Source organism: Eptesicus fuscus, chromosome 10 (genome assembly GCF_027574615.1).
Source record: "Eptesicus fuscus isolate TK198812 chromosome 10, DD_ASM_mEF_20220401, whole genome shotgun sequence".
Taxonomy (NCBI): Eukaryota; Metazoa; Chordata; class Mammalia; order Chiroptera; family Vespertilionidae; genus Eptesicus; species Eptesicus fuscus.
The window spans coordinates 82,621,129-82,643,548 of record NC_072482.1 but is presented as its reverse complement, the minus strand read 5'-3'; the positions used below and the strand labels follow the sequence as shown (position 1 = coordinate 82,643,548).

The 22,420-nt window shown below is 37.8% G+C and overlaps 1 protein-coding gene across 1 annotated transcript in view; it reads left to right on the top strand.

The window, feature by feature from the left end:
• Window positions 1-4,215: 4,215 nt before the first annotated feature.
• Window positions 4,216-22,420, top strand: part of NKAIN2 (sodium/potassium transporting ATPase interacting 2) — a 433,314-nt gene continuing 415,109 nt past the window's right edge. Inside the window, exons 1-2 of the mRNA XM_028142922.2 lie at window positions 4,216-4,227; window positions 6,698-6,805. Of these exons, the coding sequence (XP_027998723.2) occupies window positions 6,773-6,805 (33 nt within the window). The 5' untranslated portion in view covers window positions 4,216-4,227; window positions 6,698-6,772. The remainder of the gene's footprint in view (window positions 4,228-6,697; window positions 6,806-22,420) is intronic.

Below are 22,420 nucleotides of genomic sequence, written 5' to 3'. Positions count from 1 at the left end.
TTTAGACATTTGGTTCTATGAAAGCATGAGTAACTAGACCACTTTCTTATCTTAGAATTCCAATTTGTAGTCTCAACTGCATGAGTAAATGATTCTACTGTATTTAGTCTACCATTGTGTCATGTATGAAAAGTCTATATTGCAATGTTGGCAAAAAATCTGCTGACGCATATATAAAGCTTATATTTACACTAAGTTATTCTTCATGCCAATAGTTTCTAAGATATACATAAAATTAAATCAATTGAGCTTCATATAATGCCATTTCTATGGGATAAGAATAGACTAATAGCTTGGTTGAAACTTCAGAAAGCTACATTTTCAGGGAAACAAAAGTAAAAAAAAAAAAGAGGAACTCTTCTAGTAAAATATAATTGGCAGAATGATATATAAAAAGCATTATTGACTTGCAGAACGTTCTAAATATACCTCATTTAATAAGCACATCTTGCTAGTTGACACACAATTATGTTAATGCAGTAAGAGTTGAAGAGTAATTTAAATATAATTAGGGCTTAAAAATAAATGGCATTGCACATGGAACTTGTTTTTCTGTTTGTGGAGTGTTACTTTGTTTTTACAGAAATGAAAAATAGAAATATAAGTAATCTGTAAATGAAAATCCTTATCATATTTTCAATTTAGTTTGAGTTTACAATTGCATGGCTGATAAAGATGATGAAACAAGTGAGTTTTTTAATGTACATTCATTTTTATGCAATGTCCAGAGCAGCATCCATAAAACAACCAAATAACTTATTAAATAAAGAGAAATTTAGTCTACTGATCACTAAGAGAGGATAGAAAGAAGGGAATTGGAGAGAGAGAATGTAGACAATGATGAGAAGTGTAGCTCTAGAGAGAAAGGGAATGATGATGTAATTGAAAGGGGAGATGGGAACAAGAGTGGGCTTTTATTGTGGTTGTTCTTGTTCCTTTTGGGGGGAGAAATAGGGTCATGTTTGTATGCTAATGGGAAACATCTAGTAAAGAGGAAAACAATTGGTGATGCAGGAGAGGCAGGATGAAATGCTAAAGCAAACTCAGAAAAAGCTAAAGGGAATAGAATCTAGGATGCAAATCTTTCTACCAGTTGGACATCCTTTTGCCACCCTTGCTGCGCTCCTTGTTTTTGTCCTACACAAGTTATTTTTGTTATAAACACACAAGAGGCCTGGTGCACAAAAATTCGTGCACTGGGGTCGGGGGTCCCCCAGCACGGCCTGCCCCTCTCACAGTCCAGGACCCCTCAGGGGATGCCCTACTGATGTCCTCTGGCTCGGGAAGGCGCCGCCCCCATCACCCCGCTGTTGCTGCTGCTGCAGGCCTCTGTGGCTGCCTGCCCTCGGCCCTCGCAGCCGCCACTGCTTTGCCTGGTAGGACATCCTGAAGGACATTCAGCTGTCCGGTCAAATTAGCATATTATGCTTTTATTATTATAGATGTGCAGTAATTTCATTAAGCTTTTTCTTGGTAATTTATAAAGGGACTTAAAACAGTTTTCTATTTGTTATTTTAAATGTGCTTTTATTGATTTTTAGAGAGAGAGGAAGGGGGTAGCATAGAGAAATAGAAACATTAATGAGAGAGGACACATTGATGAGCGATAGAAACATTGGTGACATCATTCATGCCCCTGCATGCCCCTCTACTGGGGATCAAACCCACAACCCAGTCATGTGCCCTGACCAGGAATCAAACCAGAGAGAGACCTCTTGGTTCCTCGGTCAATGCTCAACTGCTGAGCACACTGGCCGGCAACAGTTTTCTATTTGGACCAGTTTGAAGATTCTACACAAAATACTTATAAAGTTAACATCAGTTATTTGTCTTGTTTCTTTTAGCAATTTGCATGGACAAATTGAACTCATTATTGTATTATTTTCATATGGCTCATTTAGACATTCTTCCTACTGAGATTTGCTTAGAACATTTGCTTACAGTGAATCATCTGCTGATGCCGGATAGTTACCACCTATCATTAGCTGACAAAGACAATGAACTGATTGAGATCTGTGGAGTAATAAGTGAATGAGAGTATTTACTGCCTGTGGATATTTATGTCCAGACAAGAATGCAGAGGGAAAATGTTTAAAATGAGATGGTGCATGTGGAGGATATAGTTTTGTTAGTCTAATTTGGGTGTAAAACTGTAATTTTAGCAATATAGGATTTGGGGGTTTATTTTTGCTGGTACTCCAATCTGTCATAATCAAGAATAAGAGATTGTTGAGGGGCTAACACCTCTTTTTTTGTTTTTGTGTGTTTACACACACACACATACCTACATACATGCATACACATATGTACATAAATTCATATATGTGTGCACATATGTATATACATAATTGTATCTATATTTTGAAGGTATTCCTGACTATTGTTTTTCCTTGAACTAATTAACTATGGTCCTTTGATAACTCTTAGTACCATAAATGAAGTTGGTAATATATTGAATATATCAATTGTACAAAACATAGCCATGACTCAAATAAATCATTTGACCCAAATCTATGACAATAGTCCAGCTAACATATATGATAAACATATATTAATTAATGAAGGATGTTCTTGTATCTTTTTGAAACATTAGTTTAGGTAGCATAAGACAATAAAACCCTCTGCCTGAGAATTACATATTTTCTCATTTTTGTGTTGTTTCTGAGTGCTAGTACACAATCTGTAACTCCCAGAAATACTAGTAGACTATATACATTTACTTGGGAGATGTTTTTCTGGAGGAAAAAAATATTGCAATTCTAATTGGTGACCAGCATAGGAATTTCTAATTTCTCCCATTCAGCCAAGAATAAACATATCTAGAAAATTATTTTTAATTGCTTTTCTGTCCAAATATTTTAGGAATCTGGGTCTTTTCACATTATATAGAAATTGTTTCCCAAAGACATGGATCATTGGCATTAAAGATGGTCTCTCTCCCACTTTTCTGAAATCTCTATAAGCCTTGAAACTTTTCTCAATGTTTAGGTTTGAACAGTTCTTTTTAGTGTTTGTGACTAGCAGGTATGGTATTTTAGGATGCTGCCATTCCTTGGATAGGAATAAAGGTTTACTTGGGAATACAATCTATTTTTCTCCTTATACTCAGTTAAATATTACCGTCAAGTAGTATAGTGGACCTTGAAGTAAGTAAGAAAATGAAAACATACCCTGTATGTTAGTATGTATATCCAATAGCTACAGCAATCTAATTACTCATCCAGTCTTTCATTCTATATATGTTTATTGTGTATTCAGTATGGATTGATTTGTGTTAAGGGATGTATATTCACAAAAAGTGGAGATAAATTATAAGGAATTCAACTAAAATATTTCCAAATCTTTGTTTTGATCCGTTTTCTCTTAATTGAATTTATAGTTTAAATACTTCTAATTTATTTTTAGGAAACCAGACTTTCTCAAGGAAGAATTGAAAAAATTATTTAATGGTACTGTATCTTTTTAAGGGTGGTATAAAGTGGTAGCAAAATTAATACCATATCTTATATTTATCTGTTATAATATCAATGCAGTAGTTTCATATTAAACTATTCTTCCTGATTATCTAAACTCTATCCTACTTGATTATTACCATCTATGTTCATTTTCTAAAATAATCCATTTTAAAGTTAATTTTCATCTCTCTAAGATATCCCTGCCACTCACAGAAAATATTTTGGAATTATTTTTAATTTTATCTTGGATTAAGGGTCCAAAAGTAAGTTACTTCTCTTTATAAATTCTAATTCGGAACCTTTATGACATCACAAAGCATCTGCTATGTCACGCATCATAGTAATCTTTTGAAATAAAATTGAATATGTAAAATATGCATGTAAATATATAAAATTTAAGATAATCTTATTTTATTAGTTACTTTAAATTATGTATCATACCCCTATAAAATATAAGTATCTACTATTTTGTAGAAAAATTTCCCCATTTTGATTATCCAGATGTGCAAATACCTCTGAGACACAGGAAGAGTTTTGTCACACCGTCTAGAAAATTCTTATCAAAACAAAGCTCTGTTCTCTGGTGGCGTGAGGTATATGGTATGATGAGTGATTCTGTCTTGCTGTTTATACACTGGTCATTCTAGCAGATGCCATTTATGAAGGAAACAGATGGGGAAACACCAGTTACATTCTGTACCTTCTGTTTACTATAAAATGTTGGGTGACTTGGAAAGCAGAACTATGGAAACTGAAGGCATCAAAGAGTAAGGTATGAGAGGAGAGAATGGATCTTGCCAATTCCAGCAGAAATGAAATATTGTTATTGTGAAAAGCTTTGGAATAACTAATATTTTTATGTAAGCTACTAGGTCAGTGAATATTTTGTGAGGTTTTTTTAAAACGTTAATTTTACATGAGTTTGACAGTTGACAGTCTTCTGGGAACTGTTGAATATATTGAAAGTTTGTAAGAGAACCCCAACTACTTTGAGTAGCAAGTCAGTTGAATTTTGCATCCTTTACGATCAGAATTTTTTATTGTTGCTCATAACAGTTTATATAATATACAAATTTCCAAGAAGTGCAGTTTCTTTAAACGAAGTCTCTTTTCTGCAAAAGTGTTCCAAAATATTTTTATTTTATTAGTTTTTGACTTGAAGTTTTCCTTCATCTCCTTATTTGACAAATAGTGTCAGAGTCAGGACTTTGGCCAGTCACAGGGACAAACTCTTTCCTTTGTTGACCAAGAGAATGTGTGGTGTCTACTTTTAACAAATAAGAATTATTTTCAGTAATGCTACTAAATCTGCCAGGTAAGGTTTTAGGAGGTATTTGGGGAGGTATTTCCATTTTATTTATTGTGTTATTACTTATGATGGATTTAGCTCTTACGCACAAGTGTCTTTTTGTAAGAAGCACTGTACAAATATCTTCGAGTTCTCCCAATGACCCTGTAAGAAATAGAAATAGAGTATTTATAACCTCCATTTCACAGGTGAAGCTGCTGAAACCACACATTTTTATTCTTATATGTTTAGCTCTTTGAGAGAAATGGCTCTTCAAGTTTGGAAAGCTCACCATTGCTACTCTTCCAAAGGCCAAAAAACACAGTCTAATAATATTCTAAATATGATGGCCTGAAGCAGACATTCTTATCGAGTGTGTTGATGGCACTTAGAGGAACTTGATTACACATTTCTATTTGGATCCTTTTTATGTTGATTACGAGCTGACTTTCCCTGCATTTTAGTTCCTGTGTAGCTGAGCCTTTTTCTGTGAGATGGTTCATGCATTTGACTTAAAAGAAAGTAGAGTTATAACTTTGCTGTTTTGCAAAATCATCTAATATTGAAGCTGGCATTTACATTTGTATCCATTTCTCTAAGGATTTCAGTGCCTGTGTGTTTCTGTAAGCTTTGTGACTATTTAATCTTTTAATCTGTTTTTTATTGTAAAACATTTAGAATATTTGCAGATCTGAACACCCTTAAATTAAAGGAGTGGCATTAATATTAATGTTATAAACTTAGGCTTAGAGACCATTCTTAAATTGTCATAATCCACACAATGTTTCAAAGATGTCACACATTTTATTTATATCTGCTTTTCGTTGATGACTTGTGTTTTGGGTAGACTTTGTGTCCCATGTACCTTCCGCAGTCCATCCCTGTAGTGGCCAACTCAGGCTCAGTGGTGACTTCTTAGATCATGGAAAGTAATGCTCAGAGTTGAAGGAAGGTGGGATTTCTGGGCCAACATGGAACACAAGTAATCCTGTGGTGGTGGGAGACAAATAAATAGACCTAAGAAATATATGAGACTTAGGTACTGGAGAATTATGGGGCTTCCATTTGCTTCAATCTGCACTCTAGTCTTTATCTGCTGCTATCTGTAATAATAAAAGTGTAATATGCTCATTAGACCAGACAGCCGAACGACCTTCCAGATGTCCTTCTGGAGGCCAAGGCAGACGCGGTTAGGGGTGATCAGGCAGGCAGGTGAGCAGTTAGGGGCGATCAGGCAGGGAGGCAGAGTGGTTAGGGGCGATCAGGCAGGGAGGCAAGTGGTTAGGGGAGATCAGGCAGGCAGGCAAGTGGTTAGGGACAATCAGGCAGGCAGGCAGGCAAGCTGTTAGGAGCCAGCAGTCCCGGATTGCGAGAGGGATGTCTGAGGAGTCCCGGATTGCGAGAGGATGCAGGCTGGACTGAGGGACTCCCCCTCCCATGCACGAATTTTGTGCACCAGGCCTATAGTATACTTATATATAGTACTACTATGTGTGAGTACCTGCATTCTAGAAAGCAATTCTCCTCCCCACTTGCCTGTGTGTTTACATAGGTCTATTGCCAGTCCTTACTCTACTTAACTGAAATTAATCTTCACTATGCAGCAAAGTTTTAACATTAAATGATATTTTAAAACTATTCTCCAATGCAAAGTAATATACAGTGGAGAGATATACATAGTATCTATTGTCTAATGTCATACATTCTAACATGTGTAGCTTTTTTCACAAAAACATAGGAAAAGGCATTCTAATAAGCAAAGCCTTATATTACAAGTTCAGAAATGATATTATAAACAGAGCAGAATTGAAGGTGTGTTTCTTAAGTCATGGTGGGCACAAAGTTGGGAGGAGATATGTAGTCATAAGGAGGTGTCCAGAACATTTCAAACTATTTTCCACACTAGCCTCGCTCAGATGAAATTACTTAAAGATAGGAATCTTCTGACTGGCAGAGAAGATGGAAGAAAAGTAACAAAAAGTAAAAGAAATGGGGGAACGCCAACATGACACAAGTTAATAACTGGTGAATGAAGATGGATTTATATGACTGGCAGTATCAGGTAAGCCCAAACAAATTGAAATTTCACTTTACCTAGTCTTCATAGTATAGGGATTACCTGTAGGACAATTTCAAGTCTGGGCCTTAAAAAATATGTCACAAAGAAGTTGTCTCATAATGTATAAAATCATATCTTGTGTTTTCTAATAGTATATTATGTTCACATTATTTCCAAGTATTTTTAGATACATATGTATAAGTAAACATGTATCTGGAAAGAATATTCAAATATACATAAATAAAAGACACATTCATTTCTTAAGCCCTACCATTTTTGTCTTCCCCGTTTAACCTCCATAACTAGTTACAATACAACATTTTGATACCAAAACTCCTCAACTCCATTTTTAGGTATATATGATTTAGACAAGAGCTTCTAACCTTATTAAAACCTATCAGCATTCAAATGTTTGATTCCCTTCCCTGCCTAATTTCTCAACTTAGTATCAGACATGCCAACTATGGGGTCATCAAATTTTCCAGCCTCTTCAAGCAGGCTAGTAACCCAACTCTTCCTCTGAGTATAACTGACTAGACTTCACTGGACAAATACCTCAAGGGTATTTCATCCATAGGTTGTTCAGTGAACTATAAAATGGACTGATCTGAAAAGATTTGTTGAATGAACTAGAAAATGCCAAGGGAATGAAATGGTGATTAGTGGGTACTGATGTTTGAAAGGAAATATATAGAGAAGAGCTATGATAGACCATTAGTCACAAAAAATCGTGACAAGCCTTAGTGCTAAGAAAGACAGAACTATAAATAAACAGAATATTTGAGGTAAAGAAAAAAAATATAAACTCAGTGGAAAGTATAAGTCAATTAAAATGAGAACTGATCAAATCCTTAGAAATCGGGTATAATAAAAAAAATATTTGCACAGAAGAGACACTGATCCTTAATCCAACTTTATGTTTCTCCTTACATAGATAGCTCTCTAAGTCTAAATATTTGCAAGTCTATATTTCTTCCTTTGCTGGTTAAATCGATGTCTTTTTTTTCTCTGAAATTTACTTATAGAAAATATTCTCTAATTATCACTGCTTCTAATTGCATTATTGCATGACTTTTAAGGGGGAAAATTTTGTTATGAGAAGACGAACTACTATCTTTCAGTATGTTCTATTGCTCATACTGTCCTTCCCTCAGTTTACTTATTGTACAAATTAAGAATCCACACAGACCGCTCCCACCTTGTAACTAAATTATGACAGTTTATCTTATTTGGTAGAAATGGGAAGGTTGCAGTTCTTCTATAATGATTGTTTACAGTACGAAAACACACACAAAAAAAATATATAGACTGAGTGGTAGCTTTAAATAGGAAAGGAAAGAAGTAGAGTTGCAGGGGTACTTTGGAAGCCAGTCTGGAACTGAGAAAGAGCTGTTTGGTCTTAACGGTTGGAAGACTTATGACCTCCTATAGTGTTAGCACATGTCTTCAAAATATTTATTGCACTTTGCCTCTTAGGCTGTAGTGTTGGCCTTGTAAATGATTCTCCTTGAGCTAATCTTAGAGGACAAAGATGCCTTCTTAGGAGAAAACATAATACATTCTCTTCATACCCATGTTTTAATTTTGAGAACTCTGCACAAACCATCATGTTAGGTCCCATCATGACATTTTCTTCCCTAGCATTGAAGCACAATTGGCTGGATTCATTGCCTCCGTGACATGATGATGGATTTTGCTCTCTCCCACCTGTGTATCCAGGTGTCCCAGTTCTGCTGTTCTGTTTCCTACAGTGAGCCCTGATGGCGACTGTGACACTGCCAAGGCAAGATGAGTAAAATCTTGCCTGTGACCCATCTTCCCATTCCAAGACTTTGGAACAGAACTAGGGGTATGCTTGTTTGCTGTTCTTTGTCACTCTTTCCTCAGAGTTCACACTTATATACTAGGTGTACCGGTTAATAATGGCGGATTTTGTAATCAAAGAAAACACCAGAATTTCAAGAGAAACATCAAAAGTGCTTTATGCAAAGTAATGTTTATTGCTAGCTACACATTTCCCCCATCTTTCAGGTAATTTGTGGATACAGTCCCAAATAGAACTTCTCTTGTTTTAAGGCAAACCATTCAGAGACCCAATTTTCCACTTCTTTGTATGCTTTGAAGTGCTGCTGAGAAAGTGTGTGTGCCATGGATCGGAACAAGTGGTGATCTGAAGGAGCAAGTTTTGGTGAATACAGCGGGTGGGTTAATACTTCGCAGGCAAGATCTTTTAATGTATCTTTAACTGCTTTGAAGTGTGTGATGGTGCGTCATCATGAAGCAAAATTACTTTGCCATGTCTTCTGGCACATTCTGATCATTTCATGATCAAAGCATGGTTCAAATTGATTATTTGTTGTTGGTAGCAATCAGTATTAATGGTTTCACCTGGTTTTAGAAGCTCATAATACACCATACCTTCCTGATCCCACCAAACGCAAAGCATTGTCTTCTTTCCGAAGTGATTTGGCCTTGCAGTCAATGTTGATGGTTAACCTGGATCAACCCATGATTCTGTGCATTTGGGATTCTCAAAATAAATCCACTTTTCATCGCCAGTCACAATTCGGTGCAAAAAAGACTATTTTTCGTGCCGTTGAAGCAACATTTTACTGATGACTTTTCAGTTTTCCATTTGTCTTCCATTCAGTTGATGTGGCACCCATTTTACTTCCTTTAAATCTTTCCCATTGCTTGTAAACAATCGGAAATTGTTTTCAGAGCAACGTTTAATCTTTCTGCAAGTTGTTTTTGAGTTTGACATACATCTTCATCCAATAATGCTTGTAATTGTTGGTCTTCAAACTTTTTCAGTTGACCTGGACGTTCTTTGTCTTTCACTTTGAAATCATCACTTTTAAAGCGTTTAAACCAGCATTCACAAGTATCTTGAGATGGAGCATGTTCACCATAAGCTTCCTGAAGTATTCAGCAGCACTTTTCTTCAAAATAAAGTAATGAATTAAAACTTCCCTCAAATGCTCTTTTTCTGCATGAAATTTTACATTTTTAGGTGTAAAAATATCTATGATGTTAACACCTTCAGAAAAGTTGACATATAAAGTTTTGAATCTTGTCAATACAACAAAATAGCATACATATAAAATTGCATGTATATCAACATATGTGTAATTCCATCTATTGAAAAAATCTGCATTATTAACTGATATACCTAATATAATAAAACAGAGTGAAAATAGGTCTAAACAAGTCATCTTTACTGTCTTCAAATTTAAGATATGCCATATTTTGACTCTGTATAGATTTAATTCTCTATGCCCCTAAGACCTTTGTAATGCATTACCTTGTTATTTTTATGTGATGTCTAATCTAAATGCCCAGGGAGAATATAGGGATTTTTCAAAAATTCTGAAATAAACTAAATGAGATATAAAACCTATTTATATGCTTTCTCACTATATTATATGAACATCTGCAAATCTTTTGGGTATCATTAACCAACACAAATTTGCCTTGGATTGTCAGTTCTTAATATCATTTACCTTTTCCTCTATACCTTAGGCTTTATAAATCATTGCCTTCTTCATTATCCTGGACTTTAGATCATGTCTGTATGTACTCCAAACTTCCATCAAGTCAACCTTATCCCGAACTTCCATCAAGTAATTTTCTCACTTTCTCTAGCTCTTCCTTTTGTCTGGTATTTTCATCACAGGAGTCTTTGCAGTCTGATTTTTCAGAATCTGCTTTGTCTAACCATTTCTGACTTTAAAGCATCATTGAATCTGATGCTCCAGTGATATAGTTACCAAATCTTAGTTCTTCTTCCCTTTATGTAAATCTTTTCTAAACTGCTAATCCAGTCACAGTCCTTTTTTAGTTAAGTAAGAATTTATTTCAACATAATTTTAGTAATCATCTGTTTGGATTCAGCACGCTAGCTACGCCCTTAAAATCATCACTATGCCTTTAATAACTAGGAGATCTGGCCCTAGCCAGTTTGTCTCAGGGAATAGATGCTCAGCCTTCAGAACAAAGGGTCCCAGATTTTATTCCAGTCAAGGGCATGTACCTTGGCTGCAGGCTTCTGCCTCGCCTGGGTCCTGATTGGGGCTCATGCAGGAGGCAACCAATCAATGATTTTTTCCCACTCAGTATTTCTCTCTGTCTTTCCCTCTCTCTTCTACTCTGGCTAAAAATCAATGGAAATATATCCTTGGGTGAGGATTAACAAAAAATAAAATAACCAGGAGATTTGGTAGGTAAAAAAGAATAATTCTAAGTAAAACAACTAGAAAGCTCAAAATAGAGGTACATTATCAAGTACTAAATTCTACTGTGAATTTTACACTGGGTGGCCAGATTATTATGATCTCTGAATGCATGATAATCTGGCCACTCAGTATGTGTGTGTGTGTGTATCATATATATATATATGATATATATATAATATGCATATTAGCCTTTTATTGTATAGGATATACACTGAGTGGCCATATTATTATGCGTTCAGAGATCATAATAATCTCGCCACTCAGTATATCTACTCCTTAGAAAGGTGAGTTCTATACTCTCTTTCTTTCAATTGTCCATCATGACTCTAATCTTATAGCCACTATACAATATGGTTGTATTGCTTGTTTCTGTATGTACTGATAACATGTTAGCCATTCACATCCTGTTCAATTTTGTTACACATTTTCTTTCACCTTCCATCAATGTTGTCTGCTTGAGGTAATAAACTTATATGGAGTCTGGCTTTGTAAGCTTTACTAACTGTACATGTAGCTGAGTGGCCACTATAAATTATAAATCATATTCGATAACTAACAAAAAAGTTATGTTTCATATTGTATTGAGTAAATGAAGAATGCTGGATTGCCAAGTTTTCATTACAAGTACAATCTATATTTTTATACTTATTATAAGCTTTAAGTATCATTAACTTCAAGAATAGTGGTTCCCCAGCAGTGCCATTTTTCCATCATGCGACTTAATAAGGTAGAGCTGTAATACTGGCTAGCATTCAGCTGGTGACAGGTGGCAAGAAAAGCACACAATGGAATTTTCCATCTGTCCTCTACTTTCTATCCAAGGCATAAATGGTAGAGTGCATTTTGTTATATTCTTCAAACACCTTTTTCCATCTAAACACTATTTTAAAAATAAATTTGTACTTTAGCTTACAGGAGGCTTACAAATCTTGAAGGTCGGAATCACGTGCTCATGTCTCCTCACCTTTGTTGAGAAAGCAAACTGGTTTATTCCTTCCGAATAGCACAATTCTGGCTGGGCTTTTATACTTAATCTATGGAAAGTACCTCACAGCTCCAAAAAAATATCTACCAGCTTAAAAAGGCAGAATGTATGTGTGTGTGTATATATATATATATGATTGGTATATTTCATATGTATCAGAATGTTAGGTCCATTAAAGACAGCCTCACTAATGGTGTTGCAAGGTTTAGATATTGACAGTACTTATTATGGAAGCAAGATTAAAATTCTGATAAAAAAATAACTTACAATACATGGAGGGCTACCTCAGCCAGCATGTCTCAGTGGCTGAGCGTTGCTCTATGAACCAGAAGGTCATTGTTCGATTCCCAGTCAGGACACATGCCCGGGTTGTGGGCACGATCCCCAGTGTGGGGCATACAGGAGGCAGCCTATCGATGATTCTCTCTCATCATTGATGTTTCTATCTCTCTCTCCCTCTCCCTTCCTCTCTGAAATCGATAAAAAAAACTTGCATGCCATTTTTCAACTTGGTATGCAAGGTAAAATAGAGTATATTTTGAATGGAAGTGTTGAGTTTTAAATTAAAGCTTTAGTGTGTGTTTTTTTTTTTCTACTTGTTTTTTATGAGTAATTTTTATATGGCCTGCTATGTGTAATTATAATTAAGAACCATAAAAGAGGCAGAATATATGTAGTTATGTAGGGTAGTTGCCCTCTTTTCACTGAGTACTTGAGAAATATTTCTGAATGGCAAGTTGGAGAGACTATGTTTTAATATGTTCAATTAACCTGAGTAAATGGGTTAAACCTAGTAATTCCATTTTTCTTTAACAATTATTACATATATAATATATACATGGCACACCTAAGGTAGTTTGTTAGTTTGGAGGCTGTTTTAACCCCTCCTTAATCCAATAGTACCCTTCTTATGGTGAGGGATGTGTGTGTGTGTGTGTGTGTGTGTGTGGTGGGTGTGTCTGTGTCTCTCTGTGTGTGTGCATGTGTGTGTGTGTGTGTTCAAATCATTACTATTATTTACTCTGAAAGTCAGAAGTGAGCCTTCTTTACTGCCTAATACCATTTATAAAATTTGCATGATGAACTGTAGACGCTATTGGAAAGAATGCAATAGCTTACCTGTTTTCTGCTAGTATTTGTTAACTTACTCTGTGACTCTGAAAATGTCTTTCTATATCCTTTTCTTTAATATTTGTTTTTATGTGCAGCTGTTATTTTATTAAGTGCTGTATTTTCGATTGAAGCAATTTTCACAATCTAGCCAATTTTCGCTCTTGTTCTGTTTTATGTAGCTAATGTTTAAAGGCATCCCTGGGAGACAAACATATGCCAAATATTGTACTTTGTTTTATAAAGAGACTGCTTTTTGGAAATGGTGAATTACTTTCTTTTTCTTTTTTCTTTTTTAAGGAAGTAGAGAGTGTAGCAGTGCTGTATATATTGATTTGTACTTCCTTTCTTCTGTGGTGGGTTCATTTGTTTCATTGTAAAAGCCAAAATAATGGGAGCTTTCAAAAAATGAAAGGCTCGAAGTATAACTATGGTGCCACCCTAAATAATGATTTTGAATATGAAGGAGACCTGCATGATGGACTTGGAATTCCTATGACATTATTTCATCATTAAAAGGATGCTACAATTTGATGCAGTTTTTGGCTAAGCTCTGCTTGTCCATCCTTAACCTTAAGTGTTGATATTAAAAAGATGAAAAGTAGATACTGAAATGCTTTAACAAGAAAAGCATTACCAACAAAAGTGCAACCTAGCACATGCCTTATCTCCTGATGAGCCTCTCTAATTATTACTCTAATGTAGTCTCTTCTGTTTATAGCCAGCTTTTTATTGTGCATAATAGGCTTTCCCGTTCAGTCCCCCAACTGCTGTTGTCCCCGCACTGAATGGAAAGCTCCTAAAATTGAGGCCAGGTGATGAATGAGGCCCCTTGGCTCTGATAGTGACTGAGCAGAGTCCGGTTGTCTAAATAGCTATTCCTGTTCAATTGCATCATAGTGTTTCCCTCCAAAGTGATAATTGCCCAGACCACATTGTGGCTTATTTCTTTATAATGCCTCTAACAGTGCTTTTTCAGGGGAAGGAATTGGATATTTTAGTGCTGTGATAAAATGCAAGAAGGCTTGCTGCTCTAATGTAGTTGGCCCCATCTTGTGTACAGCTATGAACATTCGTATTTATGACAGCCATTTCACACTGGCATATTTGGGAAGTGGTGAAATGTTTATGTGCTCATAGACCAGTATTTGTGAATTTTTCATATTCTGCTAAGGATAAAGAATACTTGTCTAATTTCAAACATTTGTTAGAACAATGTCAACGTGGCCGGCGGGGTGGGGAGGCAAAGTTGTTGTCCACTGCCTTCCTCTGTAACAAAATGTGCATGTTAATTCATGCTGATATTTTTAATGAGGTGCGGCTGCTGGATAACCATGTGACCATTCTATCTCTCAGATGATGCTGTCTTTTTTTAAATAGATAGATGATAGATAGATAGATAGATAGATAGATAGATAGATAGATAGATAGATAGATATCATAGAGGAAGGGAGAGGGAGAGAAAGATAAAACCATCAATGATGAGAATCATTAATCAGTTGCCATCTGTCCAAACCTGCCTGGGGATTGAGCCTGCAACCCGGGCATGTGCTCTAACTGGGAATCAAACCGTGACCTCCTGGTTCATAGGTCGATGCTCAACCATTGAGCCACTGCAGTCAGGCAAGAGTGCTATCTTTTCATGCAGCCAGTCACAGAGCAATAGAAGGAAAGCTTCCATTTTGTAAATTTGTTGTGAGCAGAAAATAAGAGAAAGGGAATAATAAATGAGAGAAAGCCCATCACAATCAGTATTGCTCATGGATATCCGCCCCCCCCCCAAAAAAAACAAACAAACAAAACACACACACACACATGGAGCTCTGTTTGCTCATACTGTAATTGAAACCATCATCTGAGCCATAGTCAGTTATAAGATGTTTGCATTAAAAATATTCTTTCTTGTTCTTTGGTTTAGAATTATTAAGTTAAGTGAAATTAGCCAGTCAGAGAAAGACCAATACCATCTGATCTCACTTATATGTGAAATCTAATGAACAAAATAAACAGATGAACAAAATAGAACCAGAGACGTGGATCCCAGGGACAGATGTTAGAGGGGAGTGGTAGTGGACAGATGTTAGAGGGGAGTGGTAGTGGACAGATGTTAGAGGGGAGTGGTAGTGGTGGGGGGGGGGCAGGCACTAGATGAAAGAAGGTGAACAGACCAGCAAAAAATCATATATGCATAGCCCATGGACACAGACAACAGTGTAGTGAAGGCCAGAGGAAGTGGGGGCCAGGGGCTGGGTGAATGTGGGAAAAGCAGAGGATAGGGTGAACATCTATAATGGTGAGGACAGTAAAAAAAAAAAAAAAAGTTTTTTTAAAAAAGAAACCCCACAGATTTTGTTCTGTTTCCCTTTACCCATGTTATAGACAGCAGTGCTGGTGTCTCCTGGGCATCATTTCCTTGCTCAGTCTGCTGGTCTTCAAAACCTTCAATAATTGTAAAGGAGCAGGATTGTGTCTTTGTGAAGCTCCTGTCCATGGAACCAACGGATGTGGAATAGAAAGTCCATTTTAGGCATCTCATTAAATCACCTTTCACAAGGCTAATTACCCCTGTGGTATTGATATGGTACTTTATTCTCAGCCAGTCATTTGACAGAAAAGAATCTTCAGTTCTTGGGCTCTGAGAAAATAATTTGATGGTCGGAATATTTTGCTTCAGTAAAAACCCAAAAGGTCTTCACCCACAGATACAGGTCACAGGTATATCTAAGGAACACAGCACTGGTTTCTGATGAAGGGTGCTTTTCTTTCACATATTTCTGTGAAAAATGAGATTGTACAAAGAGCCCCTGCAAGCCTATGTATAATTCATGGCCTTGTTGAAGAATGTGAGGCAGTCGGATTAATCTTAAATGTAACCACACCTTTGCCATTCCAGAGCCCATAGAAAGGTAACCCAGGAACTAGAAGGAAACAGACGATCCTTAAACTTCTATGTAACTTCAACATCACTGCCAGAAAATGAGAAAACATACAATCATACATTTTAAGCTCCATACCAAAAAATATTTTTTTCCTAATAGCTTAGCATGACTACTAAGAGTATATATTCTTTTTTTAAAATATATTTTATTGATTTTTTTACAGAGAGGAAGGGAGAGGAATAGAGAGTTAGAAACATCGATGAGAGAGAAACACCAATCAGCTGCCTCCTGCACACCTCCCACTGGGGATGTGCCCACAACCAAGGTACATGCCCTTGACCGGAATCAAACCTGGGACCTTTCAGTCCGCAGGCCGACACTCTATCCACTGAGCCAAACCAGTCAGGGCATGAGTATATATTCTTTAAAAAAAAAAAAGAGTATACTAGTATATTCTTAGAATTCAGAAAACTTAGTATCAAAACTCTCCTCTAATGTTTGGTCTTGTGCAATTTACTTGAAATATCTGTGCCTCAGTTTCTTCATCTGTGCAACAACATAATAGCCTACATCTTAGAATTCTTGAGGAGGTTAGGTATTCCAGGTTCCCTTTATATTATAAAATACTAGTGGCCTGGTGCATGAAATTCGTGCACGGGGGTTGGGGGTTCCCTCAGCCCAGCCTGCAACCTCTCCAATCGGGGACCCCTTGGGGGATGTCTGACTGCCAGCAGATGGACACCAACTGCCCTCCCCTGCTGGCCTGATTGCCCCTAACTGTCCTTCCCTGCCAGCCTGATCTTGCCCACAACTGCCCTCTCTGCTTCAGCCCCCACCACCATGGCTTTGTCCAGAAGGAATTTGGACATCCAGAAGATGGCCAGTTTACCCAGTCTAATTAGCATATTACCCTTTTATTAGTATAGATAGATTATATAGGACTAGAGGCCCGGTGCATGAAAATTTATGCACTGAAGGGGGCGTCCCTCAACCTGGACTGCCCCCTCTCACAGTCAGGGAGCCCTCAGAGGCAGGAGGTGACCTGGTGATCAGGGGAAGGCGATACCCCCATCACATCTCTGCTGCTGCCACTGCTGGCAGCACAAGACTGTCTTTCTCCTGGCCCTGAAAACCTGAGCCTCGGGCCAGCCCTGGGCAGCTGGGCAGCTGCCATCTGAGGCTTGCCTGTGCCCCAGGCCAGCGCTGGGCAGCCACCATCCGAGGCTTGACTGCGCCTCTTCCAGCTCTGCTTGCCTGAGCCTCAGTCAATGGGGGGTGCAGGAGGACCCAGTGGGACTGAGGCGACTCCGGCGGCAGGTGCACAGAGCAGCCGGCCCTGGCTGAGGAAGGGAGGATACTCTCAATTACCCCTGTGGTATTGATATGGTACTTTATTCTCAGCCAGTCATTTGACAGAAAAGAATCTTCAGTTCTTGGGCTCTGAGAAAATAATTGGAAATTCCTCTAACGATATTTATGAGTGGAAATTCCTCTAATGATATTTATGAGAAGATTGGGATAATTGGGTAATCACAGACATGAGTTATAACTTCCAATTTGTTGGACACCATCGTCAGGCTTCAGCTTTGGAGGAGGGAGGAAGAGAGGGATGGGCAGATCGTTGGAGGAGCCTGGGTGAGCTGTCAGTCAGTCAGGAGTACAGGAGTACCCAAGGTCTCCAGCGGGACTGACGGGACTCCAGTGGCACACGTGCGGAGCAGCCGGCCCCGCCCCCACTGTGGGCAATGCCATCTTGTGAGGGTGTGACAGTCAATTTGCATATTACCTCTTTATAATATAGGATAGGGTTGCTTAAATGGGGGGGGGGGAGCCTTTTTCAGCAGGAGGAGATGCTCTTGGCAGACAAAAATACATAATCCCTATATCTGGACTGAAAGCCAGCCATATGCACTATGCTGCCAAACCAGTCATTAAAAAATTGAACTGCTTTCTTACACCTTACACCAAACAGCTATTGCCCTTAAAACCCCTCCTCAGCCCCCACCTTAGGTTCTGCCTTTGCAGTTCACCCAGATTAGATTCTGATTGGTAGGTTTCTATGCCAGTCAGTGTCAAAAGCTCCGTCTCCTAGGCACCATTGGCTCCTTGCACTTAACCCAGATTTGGTTCTAATTGGTTAGTTTCTATGCTAGTCAGCATCTCTGGGCCTATCTTCTGGCCTGATCAGGGAGGCGGGGCTGATCATCAGCCCCCGAGGAGGCCTGGAGAGGAAGAGAGGCATGGCTGTTGACCAGGCCAAGAGAGGAAGAGAGAGGCAAGGGCTGATCAACAGCTGCCATGGAGGCTACGGATCGGACCCTGCTTCTCTGTCTAGGCCTCTCTCTGGGCCTGATCCACAGCCCCCTCAGCAGTCAGTGCTGGGTCGCCACGCCTGCAGCGGTGGCAGTCAGTGCTGGGTTGTCACGGCAACCCAGCACTGACTGCAGGACTGAATTCTGGTTGGTCGAGCCTTGGGTCATTACGGACCCTGGGTTTTTATATATTAGGATAAGCCCTAATAAACATTAGCAAGTAGAATTTATGTGCAGGTGTTTCAAAAGGGTAGAATTCATCTTCACATTTTCTCCCAGACTGTCTTTCTTCCTGGGATAAACAATACCTCAATTAGCATGCTTTCCTTGATAAAAAAAAAAAAAAATTAGATGAGAAATGATACATGGCAACATACAAAAGCAATGCATTCTTTTAGAAGTGATAAATAAAATCTTGTGCCTGAGATTGTCAGTGCCTTTCTCCTAGGCTATGTCACTGAATGGATTTATTTTCTAGAGGATCAATTTCCACATCCCTCATCAGATTGGTCACCCAAAAACCACTCCATTTTCAAGATGGATGAAAGCAGAAGAGTAATGAAATTTGAAATTTGAGCTAACATATTTTTATCGCCTCCATTATGCTATTGTCAACTAACCAGAGGGTGAAACACTCTTTGCAAATCTCTACCCTGAAGACTTGGTTGCTCTTGCATGCTCTTTTTGAAATGCTCCATTGACAGAAACCCCTCACTGTGGGAGCCAGGTTCCAGGTCTGTGGTTTCAGATTTGCTTCAGGGATCAGGCTGCCCAAACATCTCACAGCTCTTCTGGGCTCAGAGAATGCAATTTGCCCTGCACATCACCTGGAAATAATTTATTCACCCTCTACTTTCAGAACAGTGAATTTTCTCTTGGAATATACACTATTTAATTGGAATCTTCATGATTATAAACTTAAACTTATTAGGGTACCTTAAAACTCCTTAATTTTCCTTAACCATTTATGGAAGTCCATTTGAAACACATGAAAATTCTATCCTTAGTTCCCAGATATGAGAGAAAATGCCAATTTGAAATAGTACCTGCTTTAAAACCTAGACATTCTTTTAAAGCACTCACTGGATGCCAGCACTTCTCCATGCAACTGCCATGTACTAACACATTTAATTCTCAAATGGTAATAGGAGGTAGGTGCTACTGTGATATTCTTTTTAAAGATTAAAAGAAATGAAGGATCGACAAAACAATCCAATTGGTCTGATTCACACAGTTACTAAGCAGCAAAGGTGGGTTTGGAATTCAGGAACCATAACTACAGAGTTTGCCTTCACAGAACTGTGCATTTGCATCTTTGCCTTTATTTCGTTGTTTCATTATGGCCTATTTCAAAAGGAAATGAGGATCAGAAATTGCATCATGGAAGATTTGTTTTAATTCATTCTTTTATTTTTGGTGCAAGCATTAGATCCATGTAAAAAAATAATTCAATGATGAAAGTTCTAATTTTGCAAAGGCCTTTATTTTCTCACCTTTGTATTTCATTACATCCAAGAAATATTGGAAAGCAACATGGGAATTCAAAACAATGTAATATATAATAGTATCATATTGGCTAAACTATGATGCAGTGATAAAGAAGATTGGAAACAGTCAGATTTTCAGATAAGCTAGTAAACTCTCTGGGCACTAATTTTTTCCCAACTGTAAATGAGGAAAAATAGTTTCTCCTACATAGAATTCTTTAAAAGTCAAAATAGTGGACATGTAGCAGATATGAATATCAGGTGGGCAGGGGATACACTCTTTACTTCCTACCCAAAAAGAGCATGAAGTTTCATTCTTCTTTGCTGGTGAAAAATTGAACTTTAGTCATTTGGGGAGTTCTCCCCTCTGTGCACTCCGGGCAAGGTTGTAGTAAGTTATGTACTGCTAAGGCATTGTGATAGCAGTGGAAGTTCCTCTAATGATATTTATGAGAAGATTGGGATAATTGGATATTTACATTTTTTCAATTATTCATAAAGTACTTTGCAAGCCTAGATTAAAGATCACACATGCCTGAGGTGGGATGTTTCCCCTGGACACTTTGTCTTCTTCCTTTTCATATTTCCTCAAGCTTATACACAAAAATAAAGTTTTGTGGGTTCATTCTGCAAATAAGACATCCTAAGGGATTTGTGTCTTCTAGCAAAGTATAAAATAGATAAGATTGATTATTAATATTATTTATTGATTCTCATTGGTAGTGATTTTTGTTAAAGATAGTGAGTGAACCAGCTTTAATCATGATTACACAACTAGTTAAAGTTAGAATAGCATCTATAAGTCACTACAGTAGCAAGCTAGTACCCTTCCCAATTTTTAACACTTTATTTTAAAAAATATTTCATACCATTACTGAGATTCATTCAGTCTTTCAGCACTAGGTCATGCACTATTCTAGACACTCGGTATACACTGAGTGGCCAGATTATTATGATCTCTGAACGCATAATAATCTGGCCACTCAGTGTATATCCTATATAATAAAAGGCTAATATGCAAATTGTCCCCTTGACCAGGAGTTTGACCAGCAGGCAGGCCGGCCAATCGCCCATGTCCCCTTCCCTTGGCCATGCTGGCTGGACCCCACCCATGCATGAATTCATGCACCGGGCCTCTAATACACACACACACACACACACACACACACACACACACACACACACACCGAGTGGCCAGATTATTATGTGTTCAGAGATCATAATAATCTGGCCACTCAGTGTATTATAGTAAACCAAAGAAAAAGTTCCCAGACCTTGTGGAGTTCACAGTTTAGTGGGGGAAAACAGGAAATAAGTAAGATAAGAAGGTAACATTCATAACATGTTAGAGAATGGAGCTACTAAGGAGAAATAATAAAGCAAAAATGGGAGGTTTGAAACAGCTGGTTACTGTGAAATATCAAATTTAGATAAGGTGATTAGAAAGGTCTCAATGAAAAGATGAATTTTGAGTAAATAACTAAAAGAAATGAGGGAGTAAGCCACACGGGTAGCTGGGGAAAGAGTTTTCCAGGCAGATAAGGCAGAACCTGTAAAAAAGCATTAAGGCAGGAGAAGGCGGCTGTGTTCAAGAATCAGCAAGGAGCCCAGTGTGCTTGTAGTGGAAAGAGTTCAGGGAAAGTCACAGAAGAGGAAGTCAAAGAGGTGAGAAGCAGATAATGGAAGGACTCAATCCATTATTTTATTCTGAGATGCAAAGCCATTGGAGAATTTTGAGCAGAGAGGTGACAAGATCTGGGATTGTTTTAAGAGGATCACACTGGCTTTTGTCTTGAAAATAGACTGTAAGGGAACAAGGGCACATAGAAATTCTCTAATTTATGTGGCTATTATAGTGAACATTTTAATGTAGTCAAGACCCATTGAATTCTAATCCTATAAATTCTCCTTTTATTTAATGCAGTCTAAGAACTGTGAGGTGAAATTGTAACTTTTACATTTGTAATTATTTCCACTCAACACTCAGTAATTGTGGTGAGGGTAATATGTGCAAGATATAGTTCTGGGCATGGAGAGCAATACCCTAAAGAACCAGAGAGCCTAGCCGGTTTGGCTCAGTGGATAGAGCATCAGCCTGTGGACTGAAGGGTCCAGGGTTAGATCCCAGTCAAGGTTTGCAGACTCCATCCCAGCCCTGGTCAGGGTGAGTGCAAGAGGCAACTAACGGATGTGTGTCTCTTCCCCTCCCTCCACTCTTTCTAAAAATTAATGGGAAAAAAATATCCTCGGGTGAGGATTAACAACAACAACAAAAAGAACCAAAGAGAACTGCTTTCAAGAAATTCATGTTTCAGAAGCCATAATAGAACATGTAAATATGTAGATTTTTAGAACATTGACAGAGAAGGAACACATAAAGAATTGACTCTGATGCTGTGGTTGTTCAAGTCTCTTACCAAAACTCTCAAAACAAAATGTCATCTACAAATAGTTCAGAAATAACCAATCAATCTGTGGCCCAATAGGGTCTGTTTTATTTATCTTTTTCTTCATTTTTTCTTTTTCTTCTCTTTTTTTTTTTTATTACAAGGAGAAACTAACCATGTTGACAGCATTAATTGGTGAGTTTGCCAAATCCCAATATGTGCA